We start from the raw sequence: 13,263 nt of genomic DNA on the forward strand, positions 1-13,263 counted from the left end.
TAGTTAAATTTCAATGAAAAACTAGGCGATTGTTCTGTGACGGACATAGTTTGGTTTTAATTTACACACACACATATATATATTATTTTTATTTCCCATTCGAACAAATGACAATAAAATAAATGTTTTTTATTATAGGCATGTGAGATGTTCTCCAAGGAAAAAGTCATCTCTGATTTTATCACAAGGTATCTTTGAGATAATAATTTTAAAAATAGAATTAATTTTTAATTGACTTTTTAATAATTGACAATTGTTTTTAGGATCAATTGCTGAAGGAAGACCATCTTTTCCCAGGCAATGGTAAATTTAATTTGAATTAATCGCTGTAATATTTATTACTTATATTTATATTTGTTACTATAAGATTTAGTTTAGTTTTTATTGACAATCCTTGGTGTTGATCTTGACTTAATTAGCCTTCTCTAAGAAACAGTTAGCAGTATAATTTATTAATTTTTATTTTCAAGTTTCTGGACAGTAGGCATCAACATCAACCGCAGAAAAAAGCATTCCTATGTTAAATTTTGCATATATTTCTTCTTAGATTATGTTTTGTTGAGGTATTGTAGACAACAATACTTTTCCACATATTCAAATGGACTTCTCTTTATATTTATATTACCAATATAGATTGGTAATTCCAATTAATAATCACTAAAATGAAGTCTGTAACTTGAAATCTCTTTATAATTAGCAAAAATCAATGTATAGAAAAATCTTGAAAACCTTGAATTATATATTTTATACTTCTTCTTTTATCAAATAACTACTTATTCTTATAAGGCAAGTACTTATTCTAGATTTTTCAAAAAATTTGAATTGTTCCTTAAAATGGCTAACACACTCTTGAAGAAACACCGTGGGGACATCCCTAAAAATATGTTTTTTCTATTGAAAGGAACTTTATACAATGGTAAAGTTCTACTTAGAAGTTGGTATTCACTCTAAAGGTGTAGCTAACTACAAATGCTTAAGCTTAAGTATGCAGCATTACTTATTTATAAAATTAATAGCATTACTTATTATTACAAATACTTGATTGTATTACTTATTCAATTTATAGCAAAATACATTTAAACACTTGATTATAATGACTGTGCTTGACGAATTGATCCAAATTTATGGATTATGACTGTTCATGTGTGAAAACCTTAACATTTTATGAATATAATAATAATACCTACTGTAATTTTTTATAAATTTTATTTATTTCAGAGTTACTAGGATGCGTTCTCTGTGATTAAAGTTCTATTAAGAAAGGGCAAATTCAACAAATTGAGTATTTTTGTATCTCTTTTTTTTACTTAGTCATTGAAACTAATTTGTTTAACTATGTGAACCAATTTAGGAATATTCCATGTCCTCTAAAATAGGAAATATATTGTATTTTCCATCAAAAAACAATTTCCAAACCTAGTAAAGTACAAAATATAACGTTCTCAACATTGTTGGATTTGCCCTTATACATAACCCTGATATAAGTCATTTTCAAGAAATTTATATCACTTTGATCTTATTTTATTATATTTAGGAGAATATTGTATTTTTTTAAAAGATAATGAATTTTTTATTTTATTTTTTCAGCTCTAAAAAATCTAGCTTAAATTCTGCCGGTAAATCTGTACAAGGTCAGTAAGGGATGGGTGATTAAAATATTTTGTTTCTTGTCGTATTTTTTAGTAATATTTGACTTATGTTTATGTATTTTGTTTCATTTTTAAGAAACCAAAAATGACGTTAAACCATTACCAAGAACTTCTGATAAAAACTCAGTAAAAAGGTAACTAAGCGATTTATTATTTATATTTTTATTGGTTGAGTTATTGTAATTTCTTCTCTGTCTATATTGATGACAGTTTTGGTTGAATTTTATTAATGTAATATATTGAATTTTTAAAATAAATTATACATGAAAATATTATTTTCTAAGTAGTCTAGGAAGTATAGGAAAAATAGGGGAAAGTTTTATTATAATCATAATTTTTGAATCCATGAACAAGAATCCCTTACATATAATTATTCTGTGTGTGATAATGCAATGAATGATTCCTCAGAGAGGAATTGATGCATAATATTTAATCAAGGAAGAACTAGTGTTACAATGAAGTCCATTGTCGGACGACATTCCATATCTTGTTACAGATGAGTTGAAAAAAAAAATTATGGAAAATAAGCTCTTAGCTTTAAACACCTTAAATGAAAATAAAAAAAATTAGTTGGTTCATTTTGTCAAACCTTTATTGATAAAATGTATAGTTTACTATATTCTTTGGAATAAAAACAAGTTTACTCTAAAGATAAAAAGGAACCAGTGAAAGATTTTTATTATTGTCTTTGAATAATTCGGTCTCGGTATATATTAGGTAAGATTAAATCTAAGATGTATTCATGTTTGACTCAGCAATCTACCTCAAATTTTATAAATAAAAATCCTTTTTACACTTATATTATCCTTGTATATTAAGGTAAATTTATGTGAAAGTGCCATAAAATGATTATAGTTGATATAATTTTTTTTTTGTTTTAGTTCTAAACGTTCAACTCCTGGAAGAAAATCTTTAGAAGGTAAGAAAACAATTTAACTACAATAAAGGTTTTTTTATTTTTTAAAATCTGAATTGAAGTCATGAGACAGAAAATTAATTTTTAACTTATAATTTTAATCAAAACGTTAATTACGTCACAATAATGGTTTGTGAGGAAAGTTGTAGTTTCATAGTATTGTTTGGGAGATAATTGATAATAAAAATCATAAATAACCTGTGGTAAATTAACTGGTAAAAAGTAAATTTTAAATAAATTTATACCATTACATCCAAGAATTGTAGGATTGAATGAAGATTTTATATAATGATTGTGGTGTAAATAAAATTGGCCAATTAAAAGGCCAAAACATTACAAAAATATAAATTGAGTGTTTATATAAAAAAATTTAAATAATAAATAAAAATGTGGGCATGATGTGGTTCAAATTTTTCATCTTTAGTCATTTTATGATCAAACAATCAGTAAAAGTGTTTATAATTTTCTTTTTATTTATAATTATTAATGTTTTTGATAAATCTTTTTCATTTTTAATAAGATGTATGCAGATGGACTCAATTGTTTTTCAATTTTTCGTGTTTGAAATTCTCTTGATATTTCTTGTCTTCTGGGCTTCCACAGAAAATGTTAGTAATAAACTGTCTTAAATTTAAAATCAATCCATCTCTTGTATTACAGTGTTGTTTAATTTAATTATATGCTGAGAAAAAAAAAATGGCCATCCTTAATTATTTGTTAAAGCTTCTAATAAAGTAATATTATATATTTTTCAACTTATTAATATTCCCATATTTCACAGGGAGTTTGCCAGAACAACAGTTAATTCTCAAAGCGATTCTTGTAAAGAGTTTGCTGACTTATTATTCTTTTTGACTCATCTGATGGATCATTGGTTCTAGAGGTCTTTTGTAGCCAAGGGATTAACTTTGTAACTTGGGTTGAACTTTATTTTCGTGGAGGCACCCAAAAATGAAAACTTCACCCCCTAATTAGGTTGAATATGTTGGTTACCTCTAGATACCTCCCATCTGTATGACCAAAATGACCAGGAAGTTGGTTATAAAAATATTAAAAATTATTTTCTTCTTTTTTCACATGTTCTACTACTCTAACGATAATAATGGTGCTATTTTTTAAAAAACGTAACAAGGAAACCTGAAATGTTTTTAGTCCAAGAAGGGTGCCATTTATGAACTGTTGTCATAGATATTCAATAGGGCTCAGATTTAATTACACCATGGCCACTTAGTCTCATGTCAGTGTTTAAAATTTATTCAAAACACTGTTAAAAAATTGTTTTTAATAATGGGTTTTTGATGCATTTGTTTTGCAGATCCAAAGAAATCTTTAAGACCAAAGAAGCCACTAAACTTTGCAGAATCTCCAGTAACGAAAATGAACCAGAAAAGGTTTAATATATGCATATACTCATGATTTTTTTTTTTAAAATGAATAAATTGTTTTATCTGTTTGTTTTGTTTTTTTACAGAAAACGGAAGTTGGAGAAAGCTGTTAAATAGTTTTTTTTAGTTATTCCTTTGTATTTTTAAAGCTTTAATTTCTCTTAAAGGACTGAAGGAATTATTTATTTCCACTGTTAAAAGTTAATTTAATAAAATGACTCAAGAAAGACGTATTTATATAATTTCGAAATACTCATGAAATAATTTTATAAATGTTAATAAAATAACTGATTTTATAATTGAAATTTTCTTTAGTTCCCTACCATCTAATCGACACATAATTCTTATACATTAATAATTTTGTTTTTCTTGTCATTATCATATATTGTAAACTATGAAGATGAAAACATAAATCTTAATGGAATCAACTATCTTCATCATTTTAAATTTATTAATGTTGAAAAAAAAATATATTAATATATTCCTGGGCCTTAGTTATTAAAAATATTTTTTCTCAACTATTAGTACATAAAGAATAATGAGTTCATAGCTAAAAAACAGTCTACTCATAAACTGATTTATTGAGTATCATTGATTCAGAAAAATGTGTGGTGTCTCTTTTCATCATGATAATATATATATATATATATATATATATACTTAATGTATTTTGGCTACTAAATGGTTTATTGGTATAAATGTTGTTAAATCTAAATATATAAATCATTAGAAAAGTAATATTTGTTTTTAATGCTTGCCATTACAATATATTGCATTTAAGGCATTGAAATTTTTTAAAATCAAGCGGTTGATTTTTTTTAGAATGCTGTGTTAAATCATTAGGTGCACTTGATGACAGTTGCATATTCTGGAGCTTATTATGCTGTTCATTGTAGATCAGATTGAACCAGTGTATATAATTTGGTGAAGAGTGAGTAAACACTAATTTAGTGAGGTGAATTTGAGACAGCTTCTGGGACAAATTTGAGATGGCAGCTGAGGTCAAATGTGATTTTAAAGTTCTCGGCAGATATTTACAAATATGGAAATTATAATAAAAATACCTGCTACAACATTCTATGCAGTAACTATCAGGGTTTTCCAACAACTATAGGTCGATATTAATTTTGATAAATTAGAGTTTTTATCCATGTATGTAAGAAGTTCCTTAATTTATGTTAATTTTTAATGTTATGGTGAAATATAGTTCTACTTTATACATACTTATTTGGCAAAAATGAATGAAATAAATCACATCTCATTTTTACCCAAATGTCTTAAAATTATTCTAGCTTAAAATATTGTAATCATGTATCTGAAAAAATTATGTTCATTTTTACCTATGCTTGTCTTTTTTTTACCCTAATAGTAGGATAAAAATGAGAAACAATGTTATTTCTTTTTTTATACAAGAAATGGTGGATTTGGTAAAACCTTTTGTGCTGTTAGTATTCACTAATGAAATTTCCATTGAATAACAGTTTTTTTATTTATATCAACAAATATAATCTACCAAAATTATTAAATATTGTTTTTGAAAATTATATTAGTAAATTCATAAATAAATTGAAGTTAAAATAATATTATATGGCATAATAATTTAGTTTTGTCAGTAATCAATCTGGGATGTATGATATATACATTATATTATGGAATGGTGATTTTTCTACAAAATTACTTAAATACCATAATAAAATAAAAATTTAAATAATTATTAAAAAGGTTAAAAACTCTGTCAATAATTTATAAAAGGATAAAAGATGGAAATATGAATACATAATGTAAGTTGTTAAAATAATTGTTTGTATCTAAACTGTTGTTATTTATAAAAACATTTTAAAACTATGGATTTGTTAAAAATATTTGAAGAAGTAGTAATTAATTATATTGGTAGTTAAAATGAAAGATTTTTATATTTTATGAAGTAATACTCAAGATGGGCTTAAACCACTTGAAAACATAAAAAATTAAATAAATGGCTTAATCATTATCCAACAGAATTAATCCTTGAGTAAACTTGTTCCAGCTTAAAGTTGCTTCCTAAGTGTGATTGATCCTTTCTTTTTATCTAATCTTAAAATGCATGACTTAAATTATTTAACAAATTATAATTTCCCAAGCATTGGAATAGTTTACTTGGAACTATGAAATCCATTTCTTCATCACTGCATCCTTTAATTTTCCTGGAACTATTGTTATTTTTATCAGGCAGCAAAGGTAAATGAGTTAACTTCTTTTTTAAATTTAAAAAATGGTTTTCTTCATCATTTTTGAGTATATTTGAGGTTTTAATATTTGACCGTAGATCGATATGAGGAGAAGGTGGTCAGCAAAAATATTAACTCACTTATCTGTACTAACGTTTCAACCTGAATTTAAGGTTCTTGGGCGGAGATTCCATATAAAGTCACTGTGTCAATGAATTTAAAGTCATAATTGACTAAATCTGAATCATTTCTAAACAAATGTTTCCTATTTTAAATGGAAAAAAAGGGTTTAAACTTATAAAAAAAAATTAACCAAAAGATTCTATATGGAAAAAACATCTTTTATTTTAACTAGATTCCTGTAACATCATTATTAATTTAATAAATCTCAATATTTTTGTCAAATGATCAAAATATTGACTTTATATTTGAATCAAGATTATTTTTTAAAACAAAAGACACATTCCATTATTCTAATATTTTAATCAGGCCAACTTAATAATCTTTTGTCTTTTTATATTTGAGTGAGTGAGAATCCAAGTGATTAGTTTGTGAATAAGAGGTCCTTTCTTTCTACATGCACCTAAACCAAATTTGTGCTTTAGCTTTAACAAAATTGTGAACTTATCAATAAGTACTAGTTAATTTCACAATTTTCTCAACACTAAAGTAAAAAAACATATTCACACAATAATTACTTTTACCTCTTGATTTATAGCCCACTAATTCTTTCTTTGTAAAACTACTTTTCATTTCTTCCATATTTTATGTATTTATGATGAAAGGAATATGGTCCGGGTGCGGTCAAAGTGGTTGGGTTTTTTTTTTTTATGTATTTATCTTTTATCCCCATCTTGAAATTCAATGTATGTATATTGCAATTGAACGTTCTTTGTTACAAGAAATTCAACTTATAGTACTTGTTAAACAGAAAAATTTGAATTATTTATAAGTGGATTAAATTTAAACAAAGTAAATGTTCAAAATAATCACAGCTAAATTTGAAGGAATGAAGTTTTACAATATTATATATAAAGAGAACACAAATAAACCATGTTTAAAATTTCTTTTTTAATTTTAGAAAGGAAGTATGAATTCTCATTTGATTTTTTTTATTTAGTCTTTATGTCTACTAGAGTTAATTATTAGAAATCTTTATTGGTAAGAAAAAATTTAAATGTTACTAATCAAGATTCATTCATATTTTGAATATATGGAAGGTCTGGTGTATTCTATTGAATGACTTGGGTCAAGATGTGACAAGCCTCACTTTTTAAGAAAATTATAGTTTTGTGCAAAATTTTATTTTGCTTCTCTAAATAACTATTTTATGTTGGTTATTATGGAATACCACAATTCTCACTATTTACCTACAATATTATGGAATATGAACTAATTGTAGAATTTTTTGAGACTGCTCAACTGACAAATTTATATCATGTGGATTGTCATATTCTTGCTCTAAGCCCTTCCATTCTAAACAACCAAGTACAAAAACTTATATTGTATTGTACACATACAATTTTATGTCATGTTTAACCAATATTTGTTTTCAAAGAGAAAATTAAAATTTTTACAAAAACATTATTTTTTGTATAAATAAAAATATTCCAAAACAATAGCATATTCTTGATTGAGCTGTGATAATTTATTACTAAAAAAATCAACGCATCATTCTAGGAATAACTCTTCTCAACCTTCTCTTTGTAGAATACCTATGTAATTGTTCCTAGCCTTAGGAATGATTTCTAGGTATCTCTAGAATGACGCATTAATTTTTATATTTTTTAAAATAGTATACAGTTTTTTTCATTGTTATAAATAAGGTATCAGTTTCAGCTGAAATAAGTATCTTTCATAGCAATTGCCTATAATTATTTATCTTCTGTTGAGTTGAAAAATATATAGAAATAATATCTTTAACATTCAGCAAATTAATAAAGTAAGATATTATTATACTTTATTTAATTACAGGAAGTTCAGGGAAATATGAAGACAAGACGATAACAGATTACACTTTGAAGTTGCTACTACAATTAGTTCAACAGCAAGTTGGCCACAACTTAGCTTTACCAGATCAAAAGATTTTAATCAACCAATCACAAATGTATTATTAAGTATTTTTATTACAATTAAATTAATTTAAAAAAAAAAGAAAAGAACCTAATATGAGCGGTTTCTGTCTCCCTGCAAAATCTTGAAACAACTTTCGTAATAATTATCTTGTTTTTCATAAGAACAGTTTTTATTTATTTTACTTTCTTTAAGAATTTCATTTGTTATACTCATATTAAATATTATAATTTATATATTTTGTTTATGCCTTAAAAATACATAGACTGAAGAAGGGTTTATTAATAAAACAGACAAATGCTCAATTTTCAAAATAATTAAATATTTTAGAAAATAAATAAAGTTTTGTATTTGTAAAAATATAGGAGACATTATTACTTCTGGGATTATACTCAAACTATTAATATGTTATAAAAGTATTGTCCATATTTTCATATCTTTATTGTAATGATATTCTATTTTTATTAAAATAGTAAAATTAATGTTAAGTACAAGACTTTATAACACACAGCTACTCTATTTTTTATCTCACTCAACTAATTAAATTAAATAATATCCGAGCATATGACTCCAGTATCAGGGTACTAATTACTAATAACTACATCAGCTATTAGAGGACCTCATAGCTCACTGCTCTGGGGTCAGGGTCCTGCAATGCTTAGTTTGAAAGGTTGTGGGTTCAATTCGATGACCTGGAGAAATATATCTTGACATTTCAACCTTGGGGCTTTATAGGTCCTCAAGGAGGACTTGAGCCATTAAAAAAAAAAAATCAGTTATTAAACAATCTGAATTTGGATTATGACTCACGGACATTGCTAAACGTTAAAAATGTTATTAATACAATCCTGACAGATAGTTGGGTACTGCATGTCTTTACCATTAACAAAGTTTGGATCATTTGAGGCCATCCCAAAAAATGAGAAATGTCTTCAAATATTGAAATTGACTTGAGTATCAAATTCAAAAGATATAGAGAAAGTGGACCTTCAATTTATTTCCACTTAATAATTTCTTTAAGGAGCAAGGTAAAATTAGTCTGAAAAGCTGTAAAAAAGCATTATCTGTCAATGATATACTTATGAAGGATGGATCTTTCTAAAAGTTAAGTTCAGTGTTGTGATCAATTGCCATAGTTTGCATCACTTTTAGTGATTTATACACTTTGTAGCACACCTTATGCACCACTTAAATTGTTCATAAACCTAATATGATATCCGATATCTACAAAAGATTGAAATTATCAGTTATTAGACACAATGATTTTAATATTAATGATAAATTAACAGTAATTATTGCAATATTTATTTTATTTTTAGTTTTATGAATGCTTCTATCAGCGATGGATCACTTACTGATCCCAGTAGCTTTGCAATAGACACGACACATGTCAATATGACTACATTGGAATTCCTCGTCAAAGTGAGCTATACTTCGTTAAGTATAACTGGCAAGTATAGCTTATTCTTGGACAATGAGTATGTCCACATGGAAAGTTCCGATGAATTCAGGTAACATCTTATAAATTAATACTATTATTTATCTATATCTATCTACTATTATCTATTTATTAATACTGTTATTTATTTTTTTTTTAATAACAATTAATCTTGGAGCAGCATTGATATTGGAAACATGGATACGAGTATATACATGAAGCTTAATTTTACTGAGGAACAAACTCTCCAGCTGGAAAATTTCATTGTAGACTACAATATGACTGTAAAAGTAAGAATTATGAAGGATGTTTGTTTGAGTATGTGTTCTTAATTCAGAGTATGTAAAGGAGAAGAGAGGGAATGACATTTCACAGTTCTTAATTGTTTAAACCTAATTATAAATCATAATTAGGTTGTAAAATATGTCTTCAGTAATAATAACCAACATCAGTAATTTAAATCCTTACCCTCTTCTAATATCTTTCATATTTAAAAAATATTTTTTATCTTCACATTTTTCATTTTTATCTAATTTCAGAGCAATCCTAATTGCCTTTAGGTGTTCAAGTATACCTATATATTTGTAATCTTTTAAATATTTTATTTCATATTTATTTTTCTTCCTTTTCTATATATGCTTTATTTACCTTGATCAATTTGCGATCATAATGGGACCCACTCCTACATAGCCAATCAGAATCAAAAATTGATGTTCAGAATGATTGTATAGAGGTGAGATACTAATGGATTACCAAGAAAATTTTGAAATGGGGACAGTACTGAGAAAGTGAAGGAGAGACTTTGAGTACTTCGTTCATATCCTGCTTTCACTTTATTCTTGCAAGAAAATGACACAATAATGGCTAAACTAGCTTTTTTTCTATTATGAATAGAAAGAGACAAGGTTCTTACTGTTCAATATCTCATTTATAAATAATCTCAGTTGGACTAATAGTGTAAGAGATCTTCATGATTTGACAGAGTTTTGAATGATGAACGTAGTTCTGACTAGCCATGTAAAGGCCCCTTAAAAATGTACCATAAATGCTTGAACATGTTATTTAAAAATACGTGCTCTGTGGTTCCTAAGCCACTTCCCTCCAAACTTTCTCAACCAGTCTTTGACTACAGACAAATTGATGGTACAGAATTTGACCTCGGAATCTTTGATCAATTTCTTGAATCTTTTGTACACTAAACATTGATTATTAAATCTAATTACAAAGACATTTATTAAAAATACTAAATTTGTTTATGTCTCCATATTTTTTACTGTTTCCTAAAAGCATTTTAAAATAATAAATTGAAGACCACGAAACAGGTCACACAACTCTTTAAAACAAGCATTATTCTTACTAACTGAATAAATAACTTAATAAATGATCTTTTACAGATAGACATAAAGTATCTTGGAGGAAATAAAGATGTCAGTGATACTTTAAATAAATTAATAAATGAAGTAACACCTGAAATTATTCAATCAACAAAACCTGATGTTCAAGCAATTGCAATGAATGAGGTTTCTGAAAAGAGTAAATTCCTTTTAGGTGGAATGACACTACAAAATTTTATAGACTTTGTAAATAGTTTAGTTCAAGGTCAATAAAAATAATTTATATAATATATTTATTTGTTCACTGAACTAAAACCCCGTTCTCAACATGAAATCCTTTATATTGGGATATGCAAGGAAAAATAAACTTGATAAGATTGTACAGTAATATTGTCTTATCTAAGGGAATTATATAATACAATATTACAATTGAGTGGATAATTAATAATTATTAGGATTAGGCATTTTTTAAGCCTGTGTTTATTTCTACAGAATTATTTTTCCTATAATGGACTTTTCCATCATTTGTTTTGCATGCACAAAAAATGTATATTTTTTACTAAACAGTTCATTTAGTGGTGTATTATTATTTCCAATAAAAATCCATCTAGTCTCCACATATTTCCTCAATGGTATGTAGTAAACACATATTACTGTATTTTACTTCTATTCTGGTTTTCATTTTCAAAAGAATTTAAAAAATAAACATTTCTTTTATAACAAATTATTACAGATAAAAAAATTGAGAATCTCCCTTTTCAATACATAAGAGTGAAGTATAATGAAATATGAAAAAACAACATGAAATCTTTACTGTTAAAAAATTATGTACAAATGCATCCATTCCATTTACATGCTCAAGTTATTCAGATTTAAATAAAATATTCTTTTGTAATAATAAAATAACTAAGCAATATTCTTAAAATGCGGTTGACATTCTCTTTTTTGGCATGCGAGGCTTTGGTAGCGGTGGAAGGGGAAGTTTCAATACGAAGATTTTACCAGAACTAAATCCGCTGACTGGTACGAGACCCACTACTCGTGCAAGCTGAAGTAATCTAATAAAAATATCAGAAAATGTTAATATAAGGTTTATTTAAAATTTGATATAAATAAAAATAGAATAATCCTTAATATTAAAGCTTAAAGGATAAAAAAAAATTATAAAAAGTTGAGAGTTACTCAAAGTGGGCTCACATTTTGTAGTTGATATTAATTTTTTGAATTACTATTAATTCTCAGGCACTTTTTTGCGGTAAACACTAAGTATTCTAAACAATAATGTTCACTTTTTAACTTATTTTATAAAATAACTTTCTCCATTATATCAGAAACAACTATTTATTTGTATCACATTTTATTTTTGATGTTTTCCTTAAAAGAAATAAATTTTTTATTAACTGTTCCTAGAAAAGATTTATAAAAAAATTGACCAAGTTAATTCAATTTTATATTCACTCCTCAATTCTTAGAAGAGTAAATATATTTTGGGGTCCAATATTCACAATGAAATAAGTCTGAACAGAACAGAAAGTAGCAAGAATTTCTCGTAAACAGTTTAATGGATTTTCATTACAGATATACCAAATTATTGGAAATAACATTTACTACAACTTCTATTCTTTCCACCTTTGCATTTAAATGAATGGTTTTACAGATAATTACATTAATCCCTATTAAGTTGAACATAAAGTTGAATGGCAGGGCCTAATCTCCACCCCCCATTTTTGCTTAGAAGGAAAGTAGGGTTATGGGACCCTCCTGGTAATTAGAAGCTACAACACATTGACATCATCAGCCACCACACACGGTGAACTTCCAAGTTCCTCACATCTCCAGTCATAGTTGACCAAGGAAAGCACCAGTCGACTGAATTTCCTCTGCTTGTGGATGACCTTCGTCAGTAGTGGCTTCGGGATCTCCTCGATACCCATCCTGGGCAAATACCCATCTTAGTCAGGATCATTTATTTAAAGTCACAACATGGAGCTTGCCAAAGAGGTCATAAAATGAGGTATTCTGTCATAAACATGGTAACTGATGAAATGAAAATTGTGGAAGATCAATTTTTAAGCTTCGAGGATAATATATGGTACTTGAGGACCTGACAGCTGAGCAGGCTAGGGCAAGAGTCCCAGAGCGCTTGGTTCAGAAGGTTATAGGTTTGATTCCCACCTGGGCTGGTCAATATTTATTTCATGGCGGCCCCGAGAAATGAACCTTTACATTCCCACTCTGTGTTCCTCAATGGAGGATTTGAG

General features: G+C 26.8%; 2 protein-coding genes across 2 annotated transcripts; both read left to right on the forward strand.

The window, feature by feature from the left end:
* Positions 1–49: 49 nt before the first annotated feature.
* Positions 50–4,229, forward strand: LOC136795341 (uncharacterized; the record flags this gene model as incomplete). Its single annotated transcript, XM_067045547.1, has 7 exons — positions 50–188; positions 264–303; positions 1,588–1,631; positions 1,726–1,783; positions 2,531–2,568; positions 3,881–3,956; positions 4,037–4,229. Coding segments are annotated over 7 exons (426 nt in total), but the record flags the coding sequence as incomplete, so codon positions are not given.
* A 1,786-nt stretch (positions 4,230–6,015) lies between these two features.
* On the forward strand, positions 6,016–11,294 carry LOC106692292 (uncharacterized). Its single transcript, XM_014438191.3, has 5 exons — positions 6,016–6,167; positions 8,132–8,264; positions 9,550–9,741; positions 9,850–9,958; positions 11,063–11,294. Exons 1-5 carry the CDS (start codon positions 6,095–6,097, stop codon positions 11,273–11,275), a joined length of 720 nt encoding a protein of 239 aa, XP_014293677.1. The 5' UTR covers positions 6,016–6,094; the 3' UTR covers positions 11,276–11,294.
* The last annotated feature ends 1,969 nt before the right edge of the window (positions 11,295–13,263 follow it).

This window comes from Halyomorpha halys, unplaced genomic scaffold, assembly GCF_000696795.3.
Source record: "Halyomorpha halys isolate HHAL.00 unplaced genomic scaffold, Hhal_1.1 Scaffold11401.1, whole genome shotgun sequence".
NCBI classification, from domain to species: Eukaryota; Metazoa; Arthropoda; class Insecta; order Hemiptera; family Pentatomidae; genus Halyomorpha; species Halyomorpha halys.

Excerpts from the sequence above, each read along its gene's own strand:
- LOC106692292 (XM_014438191.3), top strand. The coding sequence starts at position 6,095 with ATGAAATCCATTTCTTCATCACTGCATCCTTTAATTTTCCTGGAACTA. Across the intron at positions 6,168-8,131 it reads ATTTTTATCAGGCAGCAAAG|GAAGTTCAGGGAAATATGAA; the intron begins GTAAATGAGTTA and ends ATTTAATTACAG. Across the intron at positions 8,265-9,549 it reads TTAATCAACCAATCACAAAT|TTTTATGAATGCTTCTATCA; the intron begins GTATTATTAAGT and ends TTTTATTTTTAG.